Consider the following 23,770-nt stretch of genomic DNA (forward strand, 5'->3'; position numbering starts at 1 on the left):
ACTATAGACTAGACTATAGACTAGACTATAGACTAGACTATAGACTAGACTATAGACTAGACTATAGACTAGACTATAGACTATAGCATAGACTATAGACTAGACTATTAACTAGAGTGTAGACTGAACTGTATAAATATGTATAAATATCGACAACATCGATATCAAACAGTACTAAAGTAATAAATTTTCCATACCTGATCCAAATAACTTTGTAATTTTGTCACTCCGTATAATTAGTATTTTTGTTGTATTCATATACTCTTTCACAGCTGTTAGAAATGAAGAAAACATTATTTTACTTTTAATTATTATTGTTTTGTTTTCTATCATTAACATAAACACTCACTCACTTTTTATATTCTCCTTCATTCTCTTTTTGTTTGCTGATATGCTCAATCTCAAAAACTCAATTTTACTCAATATATTGATTTTTAGTTAAATGTTAATTTTTACAAATTAGCAGAAAAATCAGCTGTTTGTCAACACACGCTTGCACACTCACACTGAGTATTATTTAATTAGGCAAAAAAACAGTGACAAACAAAATTTTTCAACTAGAAATATGGAAATGTTTAAGCTGTATAAGTTGTATTATGTATATACTTATATGCATTTAAATTTCCACATTTTATACCTATACATTGTAATGAAATTTTTTTTTGTTCTAAACTTTTATCTGACGCTGTAAATATCTACGTTTAATGAATGCAAATAAATTGCAAATATGCTGAAGGCGTTTGTATGGTAATGAAGTGGCAATTAAATTACAGATTTCTTAAAAAGAAAAAAAAGGAAAAAAAGATTATTTTCAATTTTATTTGTCTATTCTTTCGAAAATTTCTTAGAATTCTGTGATTATCCTTAATATGTAGCTTATGGAAATTCTTAAACTATCATCAACTTGCCTTTGAAATTGTGTGTGAAAATTAATGTTTGTGTATTTGTTTCATTTCCCTTAAACACTCATGTTTATTTGCGTCACACTTTATTGTTTTTGTTATTTTCTTATTAATTTAAGGCCTCCTAAAAGTATGTGAAGTATTTTGTGGAAATTAGTAAACAAAATTATTTTTATACATATACTAATGTACTTTTGAAATGAAGTACACTGTGGGTGATTAAATTAAGTGATAATATGTGCGGAAATGTTAAAGATCAAGATTCCTATTGTTTGTGGGAAATACAACAAAATTGATTTGTGTTATTAATAAGAATAATATGATTTCAATGTAGTGAGGAAGTCAATACGAAATGGCTATTTCAAAGGAAAGTCTTATACTGAGGCCTAATTTTTACAAAGATAAAAGTGTTATACTGAAATTAAAGTGCTATGCGAAGAAAAACCAAGAAATTAGTACAGACTTTACTTACTAACTAACTAACTAACTAACTAACTAACTAACTAACTAACTAACTAACTAACTAACTAACTAACTAACTAACTAACTAACTAACTAACTAACTAACTAACTAACTAACTAATTAACTAACTAACTAACTAACTAACTAACTAACTTACTAACTTACTAACTTACTAACTTACTAACTTACTAACTTACTAACTTACTAACTTACTAACTTACTAACTTACTAACTTACTAACTAACTAACTTACTTATTAACTAACAAAGTAACTAACTAACTAATGAACTGACGCATACATACATATACAAAAATAGCTGAATCGATTCTGAAAGTGTTTTTAAGCCGATTGGAACATCAGTACAAACGTATAATGCCCTCCCCACTATAGTGGTAAATGTTAAAATAAGGTAGAAGTTTATACATTGAAACCAAAACCTTATTGTTTAACAGGAGAGAAAGGTTCATTAGTTTAATGCTTTGATAAATTCTAAAAATTATTTAAAAATATCGGCAGAATACTTTAAAATGCGTTTTAATTACCTTTATAATTTCCGTTTTAAATTCATGTCGCAGTTTTCTTCACAACACCTAGACACTTTAATCGCCAAAAGGTTAAATTTTATTTAAATTTGTTTTTTTTTATAAATTTTCGAGGCTCTCTAAAGTTTTTCTAACATTGTATAGCACTTCATTTATTAATTTATTTGCGCAAACACTGTTTTATTTGCAATTAAAATAAAAACAATTTATTTAGTATATAAAGATAAGACACCTAGAAATTGTGCCGCTTCCAATTATAAGATTATGAATTTTTATAATATTTCCACAAAATTTTTAACAACAATTAATTTTAAACAAAAATGTTGTGTTATCGCCTCAAATTAAATAGAAACAGCAAGTTAACAAAACTACGCAAAATACATACGTACATACATATGTATGTATGTATAACCAAAATAATAATATGACACACCCACCCGAAACTTTGGACTTTAATATTAGGGGGTATTTAATAAACAAGTTACTATTTGATCATATTTACTTAAAAACAATTGTCAAATGACCATAGGTGGTCGTGTTTATTCTCTACAATTAATTTAAATTCTATTTAGCAGTTTATCAATGATTAAAGGTTGTAGTAATCATAAAACACAACAAATATTTTTTATAATAAACATAAATATTTTATAAAGATAAAATTTTTATTAACTAATTAAAATAAAAATTTAAATATGACACCAGGTTTTAATTCTATAACATACAGAAATTTATTTATTTATTTAATAATTAATAAAAGCAGCAGACTAAACAGACAGTCACCATACATAAGATCAAAAGTAAATAAATATGTTTTTTTTGTTAAATACATATTCTAAAATTTTGAAAATAAAACAAATAAATGAGAAATATAAAGAGAGAGAGAGAGAGAAATCATATTAGAGAGAATGTATAAAGTATATTTTTTTAAATTTCTTAACCTCCTACTTAAGGCAAGGAACATATAGGTCGATCTTGTTTTTGATGTTTGTAACATTAGGAATAAAATAATGTAGTTCAAGGTAAGTACATAGTTATTTATTTTAACTGACCTTGATAGGACTAATTAAACCAAATTATTTTAAGAGAACAATAGTAGTTGTTAGATTTGGTCTTTGTTTTTGTTGTTAAATTCTTATAAGGTATATTCGTTTCGACTTGACAGTTTACAACTTTATTTATATTATTTTATCGTGTCGATAGACTTTTGCCTTTTGAACAATTGTATTTGTTGTTTTAGTGTGAACTTTGTATTATTTTATGACGACAAATAAATGTAAAATTATAAAATATTATTTTTTTCATTTAATAAAACTTAAATAGAATTATGGCGAATTTCGACTTGGGAAATTAAAATTAAGGTTCTTTAAAGAAGTGTTTGAAAATCATTAATCTTTTAGTAGCAAATGTTGGTTTTTTAATCAAAAGAGTCTTATTAAAATGATTAATTAAAATTAACACTCATAATTGCAAAATTGAAGATTATAATTAGATTTTGTCAACGTCGTGATGATATTTTGTCAAGTATGGTGAGAGATATTGCTATTAAAGTTTAAAGTTTAAATGGTTTAGTTATGAGTAATAACAAATTAAATTTAAGATATTCTAAAACTATCTGTAAACCATTTGATTTTTAGTCAACTAGTAAAAACTATAGACTATACAATAGTCTAGTCTATAGTTTTGTCTATAGTCTAGTCTATAATCTAGTCTATAGTCTAGTCTATAATCTAGTCTATAGTCTAGTCTATAGTCTAGTCTATAGTCTAGTCTATAGTCTAGTCTATAGTCTAGTCTATAGTCTAGTCTATAGTCTAGTCTATAGTCTAGTCTATAGTCTAGTCTATAGTCTAGTCTATAGTCTAGTCTATAGTCTAGTCTCTAGTCTAGTCTCTAGTCTAGTCTATAGTCTAGTCTATAGTCTAGTCTATAGTCTAGTCTATAGTCTAGTCTATAGTCTAGTCTATAGTCTAGTCTATAGTCTAGTCTATAGTCTAGTCTATAGTCTATTCTGTAGTCTAGTCTATAGTCTAGTCTATAGTCTATTCTATAGTCTAGTCTATCGTCTAGTCTATAGTTTAGTCTATAGTCTATTCTATAGTCTAGTCTATAGTCTAGTCTACAGTTCTGTACTAACTTTTAGCCAATAGACTGAATAATATGTAATATAGTGGGGTCTTAACTATACTCTAATATATAATCTAGTCTTTAGTCCGGACTTTAGTCTATAGTCTATTCAGGACTACAGTCTTATAAATAGTCTACTACATAGTCTGGTCTGAGGACTACTCTATAGTCTAGTTCAACGTCCAGACTATACTTTATAGTCTCGTCTAAAGTCTAGTCTCGTCTATAGTGTAGTCTTTATTCTGAACTATAGAGTCTTGACTATAGTCCAAACTATAGACTGGACTATATTCTAGACTGTAGAGAAGTGAAAAGTCGGGACTGGACTATAGTCTAGTCTATATTCCGGACTATAGTCAAGTCTACATTTTTGGACTATAGTGTATTCTATAGACTCGCCTATAGTCAGGACTATTGTCAAGTCTACAGTTTGGACTACAGTCTATAATCTGGACCAAAGTCTATACTATAGATCTTATAATATTTTGCATATTAACAATTTGATGTGGTTTATCGCTGGAATTGTGTTTGCGCAATTAAAAGATTTAAAAAAATCTATATTATAAAAAAATAATATTATTAAAAAATAAACATGAGAACATTTTTCTTAAAATTTACTTATTACACACTATTAGTCTATAATTAGATTTGAAAATATTTAAAGTTCTTAATTAACTAATCAAACTTGCATAAAGTATACTAAAGCTGAAAATCGAAACGTATGAAATTCAGAACTTTTTGAGAGGCATGTCGCTAAAAGTAAACAGCTGATTTCCTTAAGCAGCGTGTTATTTCGATTTCTGAGAGAAGTTTTTTTTTGTTGATAAACATTATCAATAAATTGTTGTTTTTAATGCTAAGTGCGAAATATAAATTTATACGTCTTTCGCGGAGAGTCCATCGCAATTAGTTGATGTTAGGAAACGAAACTGAAAAGTGGTATGATTATTAATATAACGGAATATTTAAAATTTTAAAATAAGCGTGCTTAAAATTTAATACATATTTTTAGCAGTTACTTGGAAGAGATATTCTTTTGTTTAAAGAAATTTTTAATAAAAAATTTAAAAAAAGTGTTGTATACAATAAAGATAAATATTTTTTAACAAACAAAAAAATTATGTAATAACAAAGAATATTTTTTGGATATAAAAACGTTAATCAGTGTGTTGGTTTTGTAAATTCATTTGGACTTCTTGTTTTTATATAAATATATAACATTTCCGATCATGAGTTTTTGTTTAATTGTATATGTAAATTATTCACAATACGCGCGCGTCAATTTTCAATATAATTTATAAGAAAAATCAACAATAATAAAATTAATTTAAAAAAGTTTACGAATATAAATATTTCTGCAACCAATTCATCATTTAAAAAGTGATTAAAATATTTGGACACTTTAAAGGAAATGTTATCACACCTTAAAACCAAAAGTTTGCTGACTTCGAAAAAGTATTAAAAAATATATATTTGCATTACCTTAGAAAAATTGCTAATAATAATATTCAATATTATATCAAGTCCTATATAAATAATATATGATTAAATAATTAATCATAAAACAAACAAATAAAATAAAAGTTTATACTGAAACAAATTAACTATAGAAATACAGTGGTATCGAAAAAGACCGGACAAATAATTTAACAAAAATGTTCAATGTAAAAAGTGTTATTTGTCATTTTTACAGTTGATTTACTGGAAATATTTTAAAGAAGTCATTACACTATGTGAGAGCCAGGTATGGTGGCATGTCATAATGTTCATGGACATTATGACACACTAGTATCCATCGACGTTAAGACAATTACAAAAGTGTAACAAAGTTTATGAGCAAAATGACATAAGGTCCGTGGATTAAAAGCAGTTCATTTATGAAAAAAGGCTTAATTTAGAGAAGCCGTCATATGAAATATCCCAGAATTTAAGACCTCTGCGCAGACCTCAAGAACACTTTTTAAAGGAAACCAAAAATAGAGCGTGAAACAATTTTAGTCTATAGTCTAGTCTATAGTATGGTGTATAGTCTAGTGTATGTCCAGTCTATAGTCTAGACAATAGGCTAGTCTATGGTCTAGTCTATAGTCTAGTGTATAGTCTAGTCTATAGTCTAGTCTATAGTCTAGTGTATAGTCTAGTCTATAGTCTAGTCTATAGTCTAGTCTTTAGTCTAGTCTAGTCTATAGTCTAGTCTATAGTCTAGTCTATAGTCTAGTCTATAGTCTAGTCTATAGTCTAGTCTATAGTCTAGTCTATAGTCTAGTCTATAGTCTAGTCTATAGTCTAGTCTATAGTCTAGTCTATAGTCTAGTCTATAGACCTGTCTATAGTCTAGTCTAGATCCTGAAATGTTCGTCCTAAATATAATAGGACAAGATAATATAATTCTGTCCCACCGTGTTATTAATTACTTTATGCAGCGTGTTATATTATTTAAAAACAGCTAATGATTCACATATCTGAACTAAATATGTATCACTTGATAAACTAATCTTATAAATCTTAAAAGTATTTTTAATTTAAACTATCCATTTTTATTTGATTTTACCGTAATTTTGCTTTAAATATAGTAATTTTTTTATCATTAATGTCTGTAATCATTATATGGCATTTTTTATTATATATCAATTCCATATATAAAATTCTAATTGTTAGAGCAATTATTGTTGTTGTTGAGTTAATAATTATATCTACATACATATGTATATATGTGTGCTTAACTTTTAGAATTGTGTAATTATCACACAGATAAGTTTTGCATTTAATGATATTTTTGCAAGTTTTTGTGTGATCGAGGAAGTTCAATGTTAGGATTATTTGAGGTTTTTTTTTTAACTGATCTAATCTAATGATATCAGATAACTTTGAAAGTAGGATGGATTAAATGTGATAAATCTTATAAATATATTTTCCACATTTATTTTAATTTTTTCTTTAAGTAAGACTTTAGTCGACCTTAACATTGGGACATTTATCTTCAAAATGTCGATTGTTTGATAGGCTATTGTTGGAAGTAAATTTTCTTTAATATATGTATAAAATATTGGAAAATTCCATAAAACTAGTGAAATATTATAAATTTCAAATGGATGTTTTTCATAAGTTTCACATAAAAATGGCAACACTTTTTTAATTTATTATTGTCGCACGCCGCATTCTTCCATATCATGCTACAGTTTAATGAATACACTTGTAATTATCAACAACAACAAAAACAACAACAATTGCTGCTCAAATTTTATTATCTACAATAGGTGTTGACCACAAGATATTGGAATTTTTTTCCTATATTTGTTTTATTTTGATAAGAATTGATTACAGGAGTTCAAGGTGTTAGTTAATTATGTTCGAAAGAAAACAAAGAAAATTAAAAGACAGACCTCGGAAAAATATTTATTAATTTATTAAAATTATGGTACGTAAAACAATTATATTTATTAAGAAAATAAGAATTTATGACATTGATTATACCGCTTAACGCCTGCCTGTTGCCAAAAAGATACATAGTATAACAGTTATTAATGTTAACAGTTTATTTCCCTTTTGAAATACACATGACAAAATAAATTCATAAAACTATACATATGTACGATAGTGTATTTTTATGAGGTTTTTAATAAAATTTTATTTCTTTATTAAAAATTAAATTGATCAAGAGTTTATACAAAAAAAAAAATAATAATAATCATACAAATCTTCCTTGACATTTCGGCTTATGGTTCATAGACGGATCTATAGTCATGACAGCAGGCTGATCTATAGTTTTGACTATTGATTTCTTAATAGTCATGACTGAAAACTAATCACTAGATTTTAGTACAAACTAATCTATAGGCTGATCCATAGTTTTTTGATTGTAGGCTGATCTAAAATCTTCATTAAAGACTGATCTATAGTCTTGACTATAGACTGATCTATAGTCTTGACTATAGACTGATCTATAGTCTTGACTATAGACTTATCTATAGTCTTGACTGTAGACTGATCTATAGTCTTGACTACAGAATGATCTATAGTCTTGACTATAGACTGATGTATAGTCTTGACTATAGACTTGACTATAGACTCATCTATAGTCTTGACTATAGACTGATCTATAGTCTTGACTATAGACTGATCTATAGTCTTGACTATAGACTGATCTATAGTCTTGACTATAGACTGATCCATAGTCTTGACTATAGACTAATGTATAGTCTTGACTATAGACTGATCTATAGTCTTGACTATAGACTGATCTATAGTCTTGACTATAGACTGATCTATAGTATTGACTATAGACTGATCAATAGTATTGACTATAGACTGATCTATAGTCTTGACTATAGACTGATCTATAGTCTTGACTATAGACTGATCTATAGTCTTGACTATAGACTGATCTATAGTCATGACTATAGACTGATCTATAGTCTTGACTATAGACTCATCTATAGTCTTGACTATTGACTGATCTACAGTCTTGACTATAGACTCATCTATAGTCTTGACTATAGACTCATCTATAGTCTTGACAATAGACTCATCTATAGTCTTGACAATAGACTGATCTATAGTCTTGGCTATAAACTCATCTATAGTCTTGTATATAGACTCATCTATAGTCTTGACTATAAACTCATCTATAGTCTTGACTATAGACTCATCTATAGTCTTGAATATAGACTGATCTATACTCTTGACTATAGACTGATCTATAGTCTTGACTATAGACTGATCTTTAAATGCCATTAAAGGTGGATTATGTTTATATTATTTTCTGTTACCATGTATACGAATCGAACCAACATCTTAAATTGCAATTAATATTGTCTGAGTTTTGATTTGATTTTTATCATTATAGCTTATCAAAACATAATGTTATCGCTCACGTTATCGGCTACATAAAAAAATGTATAGAGATTATTAGCACAACACCCATGAGCAGGTTGTCACTTTCTAAATTTAAATCAAAACTATCATTAATAACATAAGGTATTAAAAATAAACTGTACAAGTTGCTCTAAGAAAATATTATAGAAACTTTTTCTAGTTTTAAAATTTAATAAATTTTGTCCTTCGTTTTATATTTATGTAAATACATACTTAAATTAAACATAAATAAAATCCTTATCAAAAAAATCCACTGTTCCAAATATTTATATAGAATATTTATGTGCCTTTATGACTTTGCCAACTCAGACGAGACCGTGAGATTATTGCGCTTTAAGATTATTTGCCGGTGTTTTTAATATAAATTGTTCTTGTTTTAATCAAATTTTAACGCGTGGCTTTGAAAATATTTATTTATTTTTTTTATTTATTTATACGTCTAGTATATTTAAAAGAAACAATTAAACCACAAGAAGAATAATAAATAATTAACTTTTCAATTCATTTACAGATAATTGTTCGAACAGAGAGTAATGAGAAATCACCAACAACTACAACAGTATGGGAGATAATGTCAAAGTAACAGCAACAGGACCTACAAATGGTAGCACAGTGACCACAAATGGAGACACTAATGGCCATAAAACTAAATTGACAGAGACTGCAAATTTACCGAAATTAATAATAGGCGATAATAAAATAAACTACAATGAGAAACCGGTAAAAACGAAACCCGCAAAAAAGAAACGTAGAGACAAAAGTGATTTGGGTGATGATTTTGTAGCACCCGATGGCGGTTGGGGTTGGTTTGTGTCCATAGCCAGTGGTGTTAATATAGTAAGTTTTAAAAAAATTTTAAGAAATATTTTTTTTATGAATTAATAATATTTTCTTGCTTATAGTTGGTAACATTTGCTTTGGCTCAACAATTTGGTATTATTTTCCGTGATCATATGTCTCAATTGGGCATATCCAGTTCCCAGTTAACTACAATTATTAATATACAAATTGCTGTATCAGCTATAACAGGTGAGTGGGAAGAAGTTGACAAATGTTTACATAAAATTTTTTGTTTCAAATGAAATTTGTTTGATAAATTTGTTAATTATTTGGCTATAATTAGTTAGTTAGATAGATAGATAGATAGATAGATAGATAGGTAGATAGATAGATAGATAGATAGATAGATAGATAGATAGATAGATAGATAGATAGATAGATAGATAGATAGATAGATAGATAGATAGATAGATAGATAGATAGATAGATGGATAGACGGATAGATGGATGGTTAGTGAATTAGTTGGTTGGTTGGTAAGAACTAACCTACTAGAGCACCTTACCTACCAGTTTAGAGATTCTCTGTATATATTTTAAATTTTTTTAATAATTCAAAATAAATTTTCCACTTTACTTTTTGATGAATTCTCTTTTTGATATAAAATAAGACTTTGGCATAGTTCCCACTTGATAAATGGTAACATGATTTATTAGCTTGGGACCGACAGACATGACGCAAATAAAAAATAATCTATGATTCAATCATTATGGCAGTAATTACACAGCTGAACTTCTTTTCCAAAAGAAATTTTACATATTTTTAAAAGAAATCAAATATTTAAGCAATTTTTTTTTTTTTAAATTTACGAAAAATATTTTGATATGCACTGAACATTAGAAATACATCTTAACTTCTTTATTCCTCTCTTTTGCAGGTCTGCTAAACGGTCCACTTTTCCGAAGATTTTCCTTCCGTCAAGTGGCTTTGTTTGGTTCATTTCTTACATTCTTCGGTCTATTTGCTTGTGCCTTTGCCAATTCATTCTTATTTTATTGTCTCTCATTTTCTGTTTGCTACGGTAAGTTTAAACTTATAAGAAAATCTCTTCTTATCTGAATAATTCAATGAAATTTCTTAAAATTCAGGTTTCGGTCGTGGTCTAACTGTTTCGGCTTCATCATTAGCTGTAAATACTTATTTTAAAGAAAGAAGACGTACTGCCACCGCTTATCAGTTTGGTGTAGCTGGCTTGGGTCCCATTTGTTTGCCATATGTGGCCACGTTTCTCTTAGATTATTTTGGAGTACAAGGCACGGTTCTACTCTTTGCTGGTCTTTCCTTGAATACGGTAGCTTGTTCTCTGATATATCAACCAGTAAAATGGCATGTTAAGAAACATCCTAAAGATGCGGAGGCATCTAAAAAACTAACAGTACATAATGAAGATGATCATATAATAGCTAATCCGGTGGAGCCAGAAACTCCAGTTTTGCCACGTGCCAATGATGGTTGGTTTGGTTCTAGAACCTCCTTAAATTCACCTTCCATAAGAAATAGATTGGGTTCTTGGGACAAGACACAGGAAGGTACGCCAATGATGGAATTGAAACGTTTAAATAGTCGTGATAGCATTAAAAGTAACAGTAATTCAGCCAAAGTACGAAGTTTCTCTGTTAGTTACAGTATTAAGGAAGTGGAAGAAGATGAGGAACATGATGTCAACTATAAGGAAGGTGAAAATAAGGAACAGCATCATAATGGTACAGCTTTAACAGAACTACAACTTTTAAGAGAAAAACAAAATGAAAAAGAGTTGGAACAGGCCAGAATTGAAGAAGAACATGAAAGACGCAAGAAACTACCCTGGTACATGAAAGTGGTGGTGTTTTTCGATTTGGATTTATTGCGTGATTTTACTTATGTTAATTTGGCCATGGGCTTGACCTTAATCAATTTTGTGGAAATTAATTTTGCCATTTTAACACCGTTTATATTATCTGATTTTGGTTTTGAAAAACATCAAATTGCCTTGGCCATGTCATTACTGGGAACATTTGATCTTATTTTACGTTTCCTTATACCCGTCATAACAGCAAAGATCAATTTGAGTAACAAGACTTTCTTTGTATTGGGCATCATGGGCATGTGTATAGGTCGTATCTTTTTATCGTTTACGAGAAATTTCTATGTTATGATTGCTATATTTATATGGTTGGGTTTGAATAAGGCCTTCCGTACCGTTTTCTGGTCTTTAATTATACCCGGTTATGTGCCACTAAAGAGGCTACCAGCTGCTGCTGGTTTACAGCTATTAATGTCGGGGCTATTTTCTTTAGCTTTTGGTCCTTTAATTGGTAAGTTTTTTTAATATTTAAAAATGTCTATAAATTTCACTTCTTTACTTTTCCTTACAGGTCTTATACGTGATAATACAAGTTATGCTTTTGCTTTGAACTTCCTTAATGCTTTATGTTTATTGGCCATTGCCGGTTGGGTTTTGGAAGCTTTTGTGCGTAAATATAGAAATAAACCAAAACCCGTAACTGAAGACTTAAAATAATTTAGTTTAATGTTTAAACTTTTTTCAAATAGATTTTTTCTAATAGTTCTTTTTTAGTTACAACTGTTAAAAGATCTGTTCAATAATTTAAAACATTGTCATTTATTTTAAAAGTGAAGAAAAAAAACATGTGATAAAGTTAACAAACAGATCTTATATTTAAAAAAAATATTTGTATATATTTTTTTAATGTAAATTTATTGTAATTTTTATGTAAATATTTTAGGCATAATTTAACATTTTTTTTGTATTAAACATTTTGTTTGTTTTATTATCATTTTATTGTTAGTTATGTTAAAACACTGTTATATTACAAATAGTTTTATATATTTTTAGAATAGTAAAATTTATAATCAAAGAGCATTTTGTTCAAAGAGAGATTCCACAAATAAAAATATAAATTTAATGAAAAATCATTTATTATTTTTATTTTTAGAAAACAATCCAAAACTGAAATCACCCAGTAAAACAATGTCGAATTTTAGTAACGAGTATTGTATGTAATGTAGTTATTTCATACATTACTTAGTAATGAGTGGTCGTTATCAATAACATTAATTGTTTTTATTTTGAATATAGCATGTGTCTAGGTGGTTCTAACCCTAGTCGATATTAGAAGTTTTTTTTAAGAAATGTTGATATTTACATTTGTGTAGAAAGCATTCCAGATAGAATGATAAAAAAACTTGTTAATGGAGCACTGAGTATGAGAATAGACTATTAAAAATAAAAAATGACTGTAAAGGCAGTTTTAAATTCGAAAAAATAGGGTAAACACATTTATAACCAGTTATTTTTTGGTCATTGTCGAACAATAATAACTAGTTATTCACCCAAGAAGTAACTACTTAAACTTTCCGCAATACTACTTACCGGATAAGTAAAGATTTTGCTGGCAGTTCCTATTTTGTTAAAACAATTTTTTTTGTTTCGCTGAAATAAGTTAGTGAGTGAGTTAGTTAGGTTATTTAGTTAGGCAGTTGGATAGTTAGTTAGTTAGTTAGGTAGTTAATTAGGTAGTTAGTTAGGTAGTTAGGCAATTGGTTCGTTAGCTAGTTAGTAAGTTAGTTAGTTAGTGATTTAGTGAGTTAGTAAGTTAGATAGATAGATAGATAGATAGATAGATAGATAGATAGATAGATAGATAGATAGATAGATAGATTGATAGATAGATAGATAGATAGATAGATAGATAGATAGATAGATAGATAGATAGATAGATAGATAGATAGATAGATAGATAGATAGATAGATAGATAGATAGATAGATAGATAGATAGATAGATAGATAGATAGATAGATAGATAGATAGATAGATAGGTAGATAGATAGATAGATAGATAGATAGATAGATAGATAGATAGATAGATAGATAGATAGATAGGTAGATAGATAGAAAGATAGGTAGGTAGGTAGATAGATAGATAGATAGATAGATAGATAGATAGATATAAAGATATATAGATAGATAGATAGATAGATAGATAGATAGATAGATAGATAGATAGATAGATAGATAGATAGATAGATAGATAGATAGATAGATAGATAGATAGATAGATAGATAGATAGATAGATAGATAGATAGATAGATAGATAGATAGATAGATAGATAGATAGATAGATAGTAAGTTAGTTAGTAAGTTAGTTAGTTAGTTAGTTAGTTAGTTAGTTAATTAGTTACAATCGCATAAATCAATCGCTCTAAATACATTAACCCCTTAATTTACAATGTAAGTTTTCGCTGGGCAATTTTAGTCGACGAGCTTTTTAATGTTAAAGAGTAAAAAACTTTTGTAATTGAGAGAGTATAAATTAAAATATGATAAATATCAATATATTGTTGCTGTAGACGTCTAATGAAAAAACAAAATTTAACGTTAACTACAATTAGTTTACGTTAGAAATCGAAACAAAAAGGGGTTAAATTTTGTTTAAAATTTTCATTAAAAAGCGCATTAAACAAAGAAAAATCTAAATGATTTGTAAATAAAAAGTAAATATAAAAAAATGTTATTTGTGAAAAAAAAAACAAAGTGCATATCACCAAAATTATAACAAATTAAAAAATTCAGCAATAACTATATAGTTGTAATTAATTAATTACAATATTTAATTGTATGATGTATCGTTATCGCGTCGAAATTCATTTGATATAAACATTTCAAAAATGTTTTATTGTTGACAAATCTTTACAACTTCAAATAAAGTTTTACAAAATCCTAGAGTAACGATAAATTGCAAGTAGCTTTAGTTCTCTTTTAAACAATTTTGTAAAAACAAAACTAGCAAACTTTAATTTTAATCTTTGTTTATATCTATATTAGTATTCTAAGAGACTTTAAGGTAAAGTTGTATAGGAATTGATAACTACAATTTTGGCGGCAAAAAAAGTTTTGACAACAAATGTTAATTTTGAGTTCCTTTGCCGGATTATTGTAGAGTGCAATCCTACAGTTACGCTCAAATGCTAAAAATATATTAGAATAATAAATAACATGAGAATAATAGACAACATGAGAATAAAAACCACTCACTTATGAATGAGCATATTGCTTGAGCTTTTTTCGATGTAGTAAATAAGGTAGTTTGCAGAACAAGTTCGATCTCGAAATTATAGTTATTATACGAACACTTTTAAAACGTAATTTTTCTAAATTTACATATAATAACTAAAACTTTTTAGAAAATTTTTAAATTAACACGTTCTATTGACCACAAGTTATATCACGCTCTTTTGAATGTAATGATTGTGATCATTTTTTATAAAAATGTTTTTGACAACAATTAATAATAGGATTAAAATGATGACAAAAGAGTTTTAATTTTAAAAGTAAATTTGATATAATAAAACATGAACGAATCCGATTTCGTTTCGAAAAGGAATTTTTGGTTGTAAAATCAAGAATGACAATACATTTAAACATTCGTCAAGGAACACAGCGATAACTATGACATTATAATTGCTGGAGAACTGGCAAAAAGACGGGAGGACCAGAACTGACTACATTCTTGAGTATTCTGTGGAATAGCCTAGTCAATATAGACTAGACTATAGACTAGACTATAGACTAGACTATAGACTAGACTATAGACTAGACTATAGACTAGACTATAGACTAGACTATAGACTAGACTATAGACTAGACTATAGACTAGACTATAGACTAGACTATAGACTAGACTATAGACTAGACTATAGACTAGACTATAGACTAGACTATAGACTAGACTATAGACTAGACTATAGACTAGACGATAGACTAGACTATAGACTAGACTATAGACTAAACTGTAGACTATACTATAGACTAGACTATAGACTAGACTAAAGAACCCATAACACAAATAACAGCACTAAATCGAACTTATTTCAGATTTAATGTGATAAAATAGTGTGTGAAATGCCAAATTGATGAACTCAACATTATGGGAGATGATCATGCAACGAACGTTCCTAAAACATCAAATTTACCTCAACTTAAACCGGTGAAAAAGAAACGTAGAGACAAAAGTGATTTGGGCGATAATTTTGTAGCGCCCGATGGTGGTTGGGGTTGGTATGTCTCTATAGCCAGTGGTATTAATAAAGTAAGTTGTAAAATAGAATTTCGAAGAAATCTTATTAATTGAGATAAAATTTGTATTCGTATTTACAGGTAGTAGCTTTTGCTTTGGTCCAACAATTTGGTATTATTTTTCGTGATCGTTTTACACAGTTGGATATTACCAATTCACAATTGACAACAATTATTAATATACAAATAGCTGTATCAGCTATAACAGGTAAGATGGGGGGAGAAATTTAATTAAAAATGTTTATGTTCTATAAATATAAGAATTCTGGATTTAATTCTCATCAAATTCTTTTTTCGATCAGTTTTTATATTTTCCACTTTTCAGGCCTTCTGAATGGTCCTTTATTTCGCAGATTTTCTTTTCGCCAAGTGGCTGTGTTTGGCTCATTTATTACCTTCTTAGGACTATTTGCGACAGTCTTTGCAAAATCCTTTATTTTCTATTGTCTATCATTTTCGTTATGTTACGGTGAGTTAAATATTTTCTTAAGAATTTCAGAATTTCAGAAATTTCGATTAACATTTCTTTTATACTCCATATTGCAGGTTTTGGTCGAGGTCTAATTGTAAATGCCTCTTCTTTAGCTTTAAATACTTATTTCAAAGTAAGAAGACGCACAGCTACTGCTTATCATTATGGTGTAGTCGGTTTAGGTCCCATTTTTTTGCCCTATGTTGCCACATTTTTCCTAGATTACTTTGGAGTACAAGGAACTGTTTTATTATTTGCTGGTCTTTCCTTGAATACTATAGCCTGCTCTTTAATATATCAACCGGTTAAATGGCATGTTAAAAAGCTGACTAATGATAGGGAAACTTCTGAAAAACTTACTGAACCGGAGGAGGATGTTATATTAAGGGGTGATTTAGAAATGCCAGCATTAGTAGTTGCCAATGATGGTTGGTTTGGTTCGAAAACCTCACTGTATTCACTATCACCTTCCAGTAGAAATAGATTAGAATCTTGGGATAAAAACGAGGGTGATAAAAAGCTTTTGGAATTAAAAAGTCTAAAAAGTCGAGATTCGACTGATAGACGAAGTTTTTCAATAAGTTCCAGTATTACAGAGGGTAAAGCTGAAGACAAACATGAACAAAAAGTTCCTATTAGTACGGAACAAAATAATAATAATGATAATGAAAGTAGATCACAAAAAGAACTAGAACAGACTTTAATCGAGGAGGAAAATGAAAGACGCGGAAAATTATCCTGGTATATGAAAGTAGTCGTATTCTTTGACTTTGATTTATTACGCGATTTGACTTATGTCAATTTGGCTTTGGGTTTAACACTCATTAATTTTGCCGAATTAAATTTCAACATATTAATACCATTTATTTTATATGATTTTGGTTTCGAAAGTCAACAAATTGCCTTGGCCATGTCTTTAATGGGTGCCTTCGATTTAATCCTACGTTTCCTAATACCTCTGTTAACAAGCATCAGCAAACTAAGTAATAAGACTTTCTTTATCTGGGGCATCTTGGGTATGTGTATTGGTCGTATGTTTTTGTCATTTACCAGAAATTTCTATATCATGATTGCCATTTTTATATGGTTGGGTTTAAGTAAAGCTTTGCGTACAGTATTTTGGGGTTTGATAATACCCGGTTGTGTGCCGCTAAAAAGATTGCCTGCTGCTTCTGGTCTTCAATTGCTGATGTCTGGTTTATTTACTCTGGCTTGTGGCCCCTTAATAGGTGAGTTTAATGGTATCAAAACAATTTATTTTCGAAATAATATATTTCTTTAATTTTCTTTTAGGTCTTATACGTGATAAAACTAGTTATGCTATTGCCTTGAATTTTTTCAATATTTTATGTTTATTGGCTATTGCCGGTTGGATATTGGAGGGTTTTATACGTAAATATAGAAATAAATTAAAACCAGTAACTGGAGACTGACAAATCAGACAATATGTTTCTGTCTTTCTTGTAATATTGGTCTGATATCAATATCTACTTTAAACTCAAGATCTAGTTTCGCATTTCTTAGGTTAAAAAAATTTTTTAATAAATTTGCAATAAAATAATTGTTATATTTTAAAATTTGTCTTTTACAATTTGAGGAGTAAATTACATATTATATGAATAAAAAAAAAGAAAAACTCTACAAAATGATCTCTTAAATCGAAGATCTCTAACAAATTCTCAACACACTTCCTTTACACCACACTTGTAAAGGTTGAAACAGCAAGTGATTACTTTAAAATCGTTGCCTACTTTTTGGCTTTGTTTTCATTTCAAAATTCAAAACATAAATCTTTGGAAAATTTACGACTGCTATAAAAATATTTGTTAAACACACAAATTTTATGCAAATTTTTTTCTCTGTATGTGTCGGTGTTTCCTTTGTTTTAATACCAAAAACAACTTTTAACAAAGTTGTAAAAGCAGCTTGTAAATCACTTGATTTAACTTAAATATTACAAAAAAAAAAATAAAAAATAATAAATAAATACTTAAAGTAATGACTTAAACAATCACCTATTAAGTATTAGACAAAGAAGGTACGTATATAAATTAAATATGCACGACATCAACTTAATTAAAAAGCCTTAAAGTTAAGAAGAAGGAAAATTCATTCAATTTTAATTCAGAAAAAAAAACAAATAGACAGAGACATTGTAATGCAACCAAAAAATAGAAGAAAAAATAAAACGTAAAACTAGAAATAAGAAAGAATACAAGTGAATAAACGTTAAATGACAATTTGTTTATATTTATTTGTGTACAGGAGACAGATATTTAAAGAAATTAATTGTTGTTGGTTAATAGACTTGTTCATAGAGACTAACTATTATGTTATCTAATAGAACAGTAAAAAGAGTAGTCAATGAACTAGTTACTAGACAAGAATATAGTGTCATCATTAGAGCAGTGAAGAGACTAGTCAATAGACTAGTAAAGGGATTTAGTTAGTCAAGCGATTTAGTTAGTTAGTTAGTTCGTTAGTTAGTTAGTTAGTTAGTTAGTTAGTTAGTTAATTAGTAAGTTAGAAAGTTAGTAAGTTAGTAAGTTAGTAAGTTAGTAAGTAAGTTAGTAAGTTAGTAAGTTAGTAAGTTAGTAAGTAAGTTAGTAAGTTAGTAAGTTAGTAAGTAAGTTAGTAAGTTAGTAAGTTAGTAAGTTAGTAAGTTAGTAAGTAAGTTAGTAAGTTAGTAAGTTAGTAAGTTAGTAAGTAAGTTAGTAAGTTAGTAAGTTAGTAAGTTAGTAAGTTAGTAAGTTAGTAAGTTAGTAAGTTAGTAAGTTAGTAAGTTAGTTAGCTAGTTAGTTAGTTTTTACCATAGAGTATTAAAAGCCTTGACCATATGGCTGACGACAGAGTAGCCCATTGAATAGTCAATATACTAGTTCATGAAGTAGTCAATAGAATAGTTCATGGGCCAGTCAATAGACTAATCTTAAGAATACTTATCCATAGAATAGTCAATAGCCCAGTAAATGAACTAGTATACGTTTTAGTCAATTGACTTTTCCTCAGAATATAGACTATAGTCTATAGAACGGTCAATAGACTAGTCCATAGAATGGTTAATAGAGTAATTACTACATTAGTGAAGTCAATGTGAATTAAACCATACAGTAATCAATAGATTAGTCAATAGTGTTGTCAATAGACTAGTTACCAGTCTAGTTCATAGAATATTGAATTCTCTAGTCCATAAAGTAATCAATAGGCTACGACATAGAGTATTCAATTGATTAGACTTTAGACTTGATTAAATGATAGTCAACAGTCTTATCCAGAGAATAGTTAATACAATAATCCATAGAGTAGTCAATACATAACTCTATAGAGTAGTAGACTATAGTCTACTACTCTATAGACTCTATAGTCAGTAGACTATTCCATAGAGTAATCAATGGATTCACCCATAGCTTTGTTAATAGACTTGAAAAGAAAGTTGTCAATGACTAGTCAACATTCTAGTTCATAGAATAGTCAAGACACTAGTCCGCACACACAGTCTTTTCCTTAGACTATTTCACTAGTCACAGATTTGTCTATAAAATAGTCAATGGACTAGTCCCCAAAGTAATCAGTATACATACTAGTACATATCTGAGTCGGTGTTATGATAAATCGGCTCTTAACTCTTTCATGTATATGGGACCAAGATTTGTTTACATTTTTCTCGATTTAGAGCGTTATTTCGATTTCACAGCTACAGTAAATTATTGTTTCCAAAGAAAAATACGCAATTTTTTAGATTTTGTGTCACTACTTGCTTAAAAGAATAATATCCTGCCATATACTTTGAAAACACTTTTTCCATTTTTTATCAAAAATAATCAGTATACGTCAACATAAAATGTGTGGTAAAGTCGTATCTCTAAAAAGTTCAGGGGTTTAGTTTTGTTCGTGAAGGGGTTAAATTTTAATATTCCAAAAAATATTTACCGAAGAACACAAACTTTCAAATGAAAACATTCTTTTAACAATCATGAATTCCACAAAGGCGTTGCGTATATTTCTGAATAAAATACAATTTGTTAAATTCTCTAGAACTGATCAGTATATAAATGTACTGAGTTAGTATGGCATTTGTTGTTTGTTATAATTTATGTAATGAAATTAATTTAAATGAATTTGTTTTGTATACAAATTAATAAAAATAATTTTATATGCACAACAGTTTTTTTTTTGTCGAAGTTTACGAGACAAAAAACTTATATTTGTTTAAATTTTTGTAAAGTCGTCGAAAATACACACACAAAACAATAGATGAATGACTGAGTGAGTGAATGAAATTATTGTTCGTCCCCACTTAAAGAAAAATAAAATTAAGAAAATCGTAAATAACAGCAACCACCCAAATTGAAACTTAATAAGAATAATAAAATTTATAGAAAGGAAAAATATTTATATATTTTTTGAACTTTTTCATAACATTTTACTGGTATAAATTTTGAGAGCAAAACAAAAAAAAAAAAAACAAAACAAACATTCTTCTACTTGAGTTTGAATAAATACCGGTTAAAAACACCAACAGCTCCAAAACACAATAACAACAAGCAATTACTCAATGATCAGAATTTCAGTGCGTGCAGCAACAATGAAATTGATCACCAACCACTTAAATACTAGACTAGTGTTAGAGAGTGCAGCCGAGTCAGCAACATTTTAATTGAAATTAATTGATTGTGAAACGCTAAACAATGACACATGAAAAAAACAACATATTCCATATGTATTTGTATCTAGGAGATACACATAAAAATTTACTTTTCTGAAAGTAATAAAACATAAAATTAATGAAATATGAAAAATAAGATGAAATAATAAATAATGAATTGAATAAATTAAGGAATTAATTAAGTAAAGTAAATATTTATTGCATTTTAAAGATAAGAACCGTGAGTAGCAGAAAGAAGAGTTCAAAATTTACCTAAATTATATTTATAGTTATTGTACTTGTATTCTTAATAGATCAAGTGGTATTTTTAATTGTATAGTTAGGGAGGGGGGTTTGTAGGTAAAAAGCTGTTTTGACGTATTGTCGGCAATTAAGTGTTTGAGTTGTCTGGAACGAAAGCTTCTACCAAAAGAGGGGAATTTTGAAATATTTATTAAGTATAGTTAAAAACGTGTGTTTTTTAATAATTACACAGGTCGACAAATTTGTAATTCGGTGACCAATCTATACTTTTGTAAAGGATTGAGCTGCGCTGAATCTGATTTTGAATCTGATAGCGTCAAGACAACTTTATTTTTGTGTTGAATGACATCTGAAAGTTTATTCTATTAGCTTTAAAATAGAAGCTTAATATGTGGCATATCTTCTGCTTTCATAGAGATATCTTGACCTAAAGATCACTAAATCTGAATTTGATATAACATTTGGCTCTTTTTGAGATGTTATAATAGTGTCAAGACAACTTTATTTATGTTGTATGACATCTGAAAGTTTACTCTATTTGCTTTAAAATATAGGCATAATATCTGATATATCTTTTCTTTTCATCGAGATATCTTCACCTAAAGATGTGCTGAATCTGAACTTGACCTCAGTATTTCTTAATCACATCTGGAATTTGGTTCTTTTTGAGATGTTATAATAGCGTCAAGACAACTGTTGTATGACATCTGAAAGTACATTCTTTTAGCTTTAAAATAGAGGCTTAATATATCTGACATATCTTTTCGTTTCATAGAGATATTTTCACCTAAAGCTGCCCTGAATCTGAATTTCACATCAGAATTTCTTAATCACATCTGGAATTTGGCTCCTTTTGAGCTGTAATAATAGCGTCAGGACAACTTTATTTATAAAATGTTGTTGCCCTTTCAAAGTTCATTCTATTAGCTTTAAAATAGAGGTTTAACATCTGACATATCTTTTCTTTTCATCGAGTTATCTTCACATAAAGCTGCGCTGAATCGGAATTTGGCCTCACATCTGGAATTTGTGAGGCCTCTAATAGTTTATTCTATCAGAGGCTTAACATCTGACATACAATATTATCTTTTTATCTAGTTATCTTCACCTAAAGCTTGATAAAACAATAAATTTGGCGCATTTGGCTTAAATAAAACTTAAATTTTTAAAAAATCAGCTGTAGTTTCTGATATATCACACGTTAAAGTTGAGGGACGAACATACTTCGTTAAGTTGAAGAAAAAAGGTATTTTGTAGTCGATTGAAACTTCCCCAGATAGGTGTGGATTTAATATTTTTGTTCGTTATAAACAATTATTACAAATCATAATATCCTTCGCAATATAACAGCGTTGGGTACAAATACCTTGAATATACCGCAAGCCATATGTTTTCAAAATTAACATGAAAATATCTCGAAGAATAAGGAAGATTTATTAGATTTTAGATGTTCAGATAACGTCACTAAGGGTCAAAAAAGGCGTTTTTTTATAATCACGACATGAAATCTCAAATCCTAAATGTGATGGAAAAAAATCTGAGATCATATTCGGATTTAACACTTACTTCATCAATCTTTAAGAAATTTTTAACTTGGTATCAGGGTCTCGACCTTTTTTTTAAATTCCCGACACTATAGCTCAAATTCCAAATATGATGGAGTAAATCTGAGGTCATATTGGAATTCAGTACTCCTTCAATTGTTTAGAAACATCTAATTTGGTGGCAGGGTCTCGTTTATTGTCACGTTAAAAAAAAGGGCAAAAAAGAAGTTTTTTTAATTTTACGACACGATATCTTAAATCCCAGATGTAATGGGGAAAATCTAAGGTAGTATTCAGATTTATCACTTCTTTAATCTTTAAGAAACGTCTAACTTGGTATCAGGGTTTTGACCTTTGTCACGTTACAAGAAGGGCTATAATAAATGTTTTTTCAAATTTCACGGCACGATATCTCAAATCCCAGATGTGATGGAGAAAATCTTAGGTCATATTCCCATTCATTACTCTTTCAATACTTTAAAAACTTTTAACTTGGTCTCAGGGTTACGACTTTTTTAAAAATTTGTCGACCCGTGTAATTATTATGTAATTTGTCTTTTTTATAAAATTAAAATTAATTGTCCAATTCACAATCGGTGTTGTATGGTTGTATCTTAGTATGTCATAATTTTTTTATTATTGATTTGTTTTTGTATTGAAAATATTTATTTGAAAAATTTTTTATGACACAACACTACAATGATACGACGCCTGTTGTGAATTGAACAAATGTATTAAAGAAATCTTAACACATAACAAATATTTTAAAGTTTAAACAAGATCGAGACAAATTCCGATTTTTTTACATTTTTAAATAAGTTCTTCCATAAGATTTAAATTAAAAACAATAAAAACTAAAAACTAGTCGAGTATCAATTAGATGAACATGGAGGAGTTCAAAATTATACAAAATTTAACCGATTAAATTCAACATTAGTTTTGCATTTACTATATCGTTATCGCATCATTATTTGCATAGCACTTGAACAATGTAGATCAAGTATTAGATTGTGAAATTA

The 23,770-nt window shown here is 28.4% G+C and overlaps 2 protein-coding genes across 3 annotated transcripts; both read left to right on the forward strand.

Annotated features, from left to right (window-relative positions):
- Positions 1-4,900: 4,900 nt before the first annotated feature.
- Positions 4,901-12,655, forward strand: LOC111677395. 2 transcript variants are annotated; one of them, XM_046946955.1, is made up of 6 exons: positions 4,901-4,971; positions 9,419-9,744; positions 9,810-9,936; positions 10,623-10,766; positions 10,834-12,042; positions 12,103-12,655. In XM_046946955.1, exons 2-6 carry the CDS (start codon positions 9,469-9,471, stop codon positions 12,246-12,248), a joined length of 1,902 nt encoding a protein of 633 aa, XP_046802911.1. In that variant the 5' UTR covers positions 4,901-4,971; positions 9,419-9,468; the 3' UTR covers positions 12,249-12,655. The 2 variants fall into 2 exon arrangements, with proteins under 2 accessions (XP_046802911.1, XP_046802910.1); XM_046946954.1 differs by lacking the exon at positions 4,901-4,971 and adding an exon at positions 5,342-5,487.
- Positions 12,656-14,192: 1,537 nt separating this feature from the next.
- On the forward strand, positions 14,193-17,810 carry LOC111677402 (monocarboxylate transporter 6-like). The gene is made up of 6 exons (XM_023438511.2): positions 14,193-14,244; positions 15,626-15,839; positions 15,908-16,034; positions 16,152-16,295; positions 16,373-17,527; positions 17,592-17,810. The coding sequence occupies exons 2-6, from the start codon at positions 15,678-15,680 to the stop codon at positions 17,729-17,731; spliced, it is 1,728 nt and encodes a 575-aa protein (XP_023294279.2). The 5' UTR covers positions 14,193-14,244; positions 15,626-15,677; the 3' UTR covers positions 17,732-17,810.
- The last annotated feature ends 5,960 nt before the right edge of the window (positions 17,811-23,770 follow it).

This window comes from Lucilia cuprina, chromosome 3, assembly GCF_022045245.1.
Source record: "Lucilia cuprina isolate Lc7/37 chromosome 3, ASM2204524v1, whole genome shotgun sequence".
NCBI lineage: Eukaryota > Metazoa > Arthropoda > Insecta > Diptera > Calliphoridae > Lucilia > Lucilia cuprina.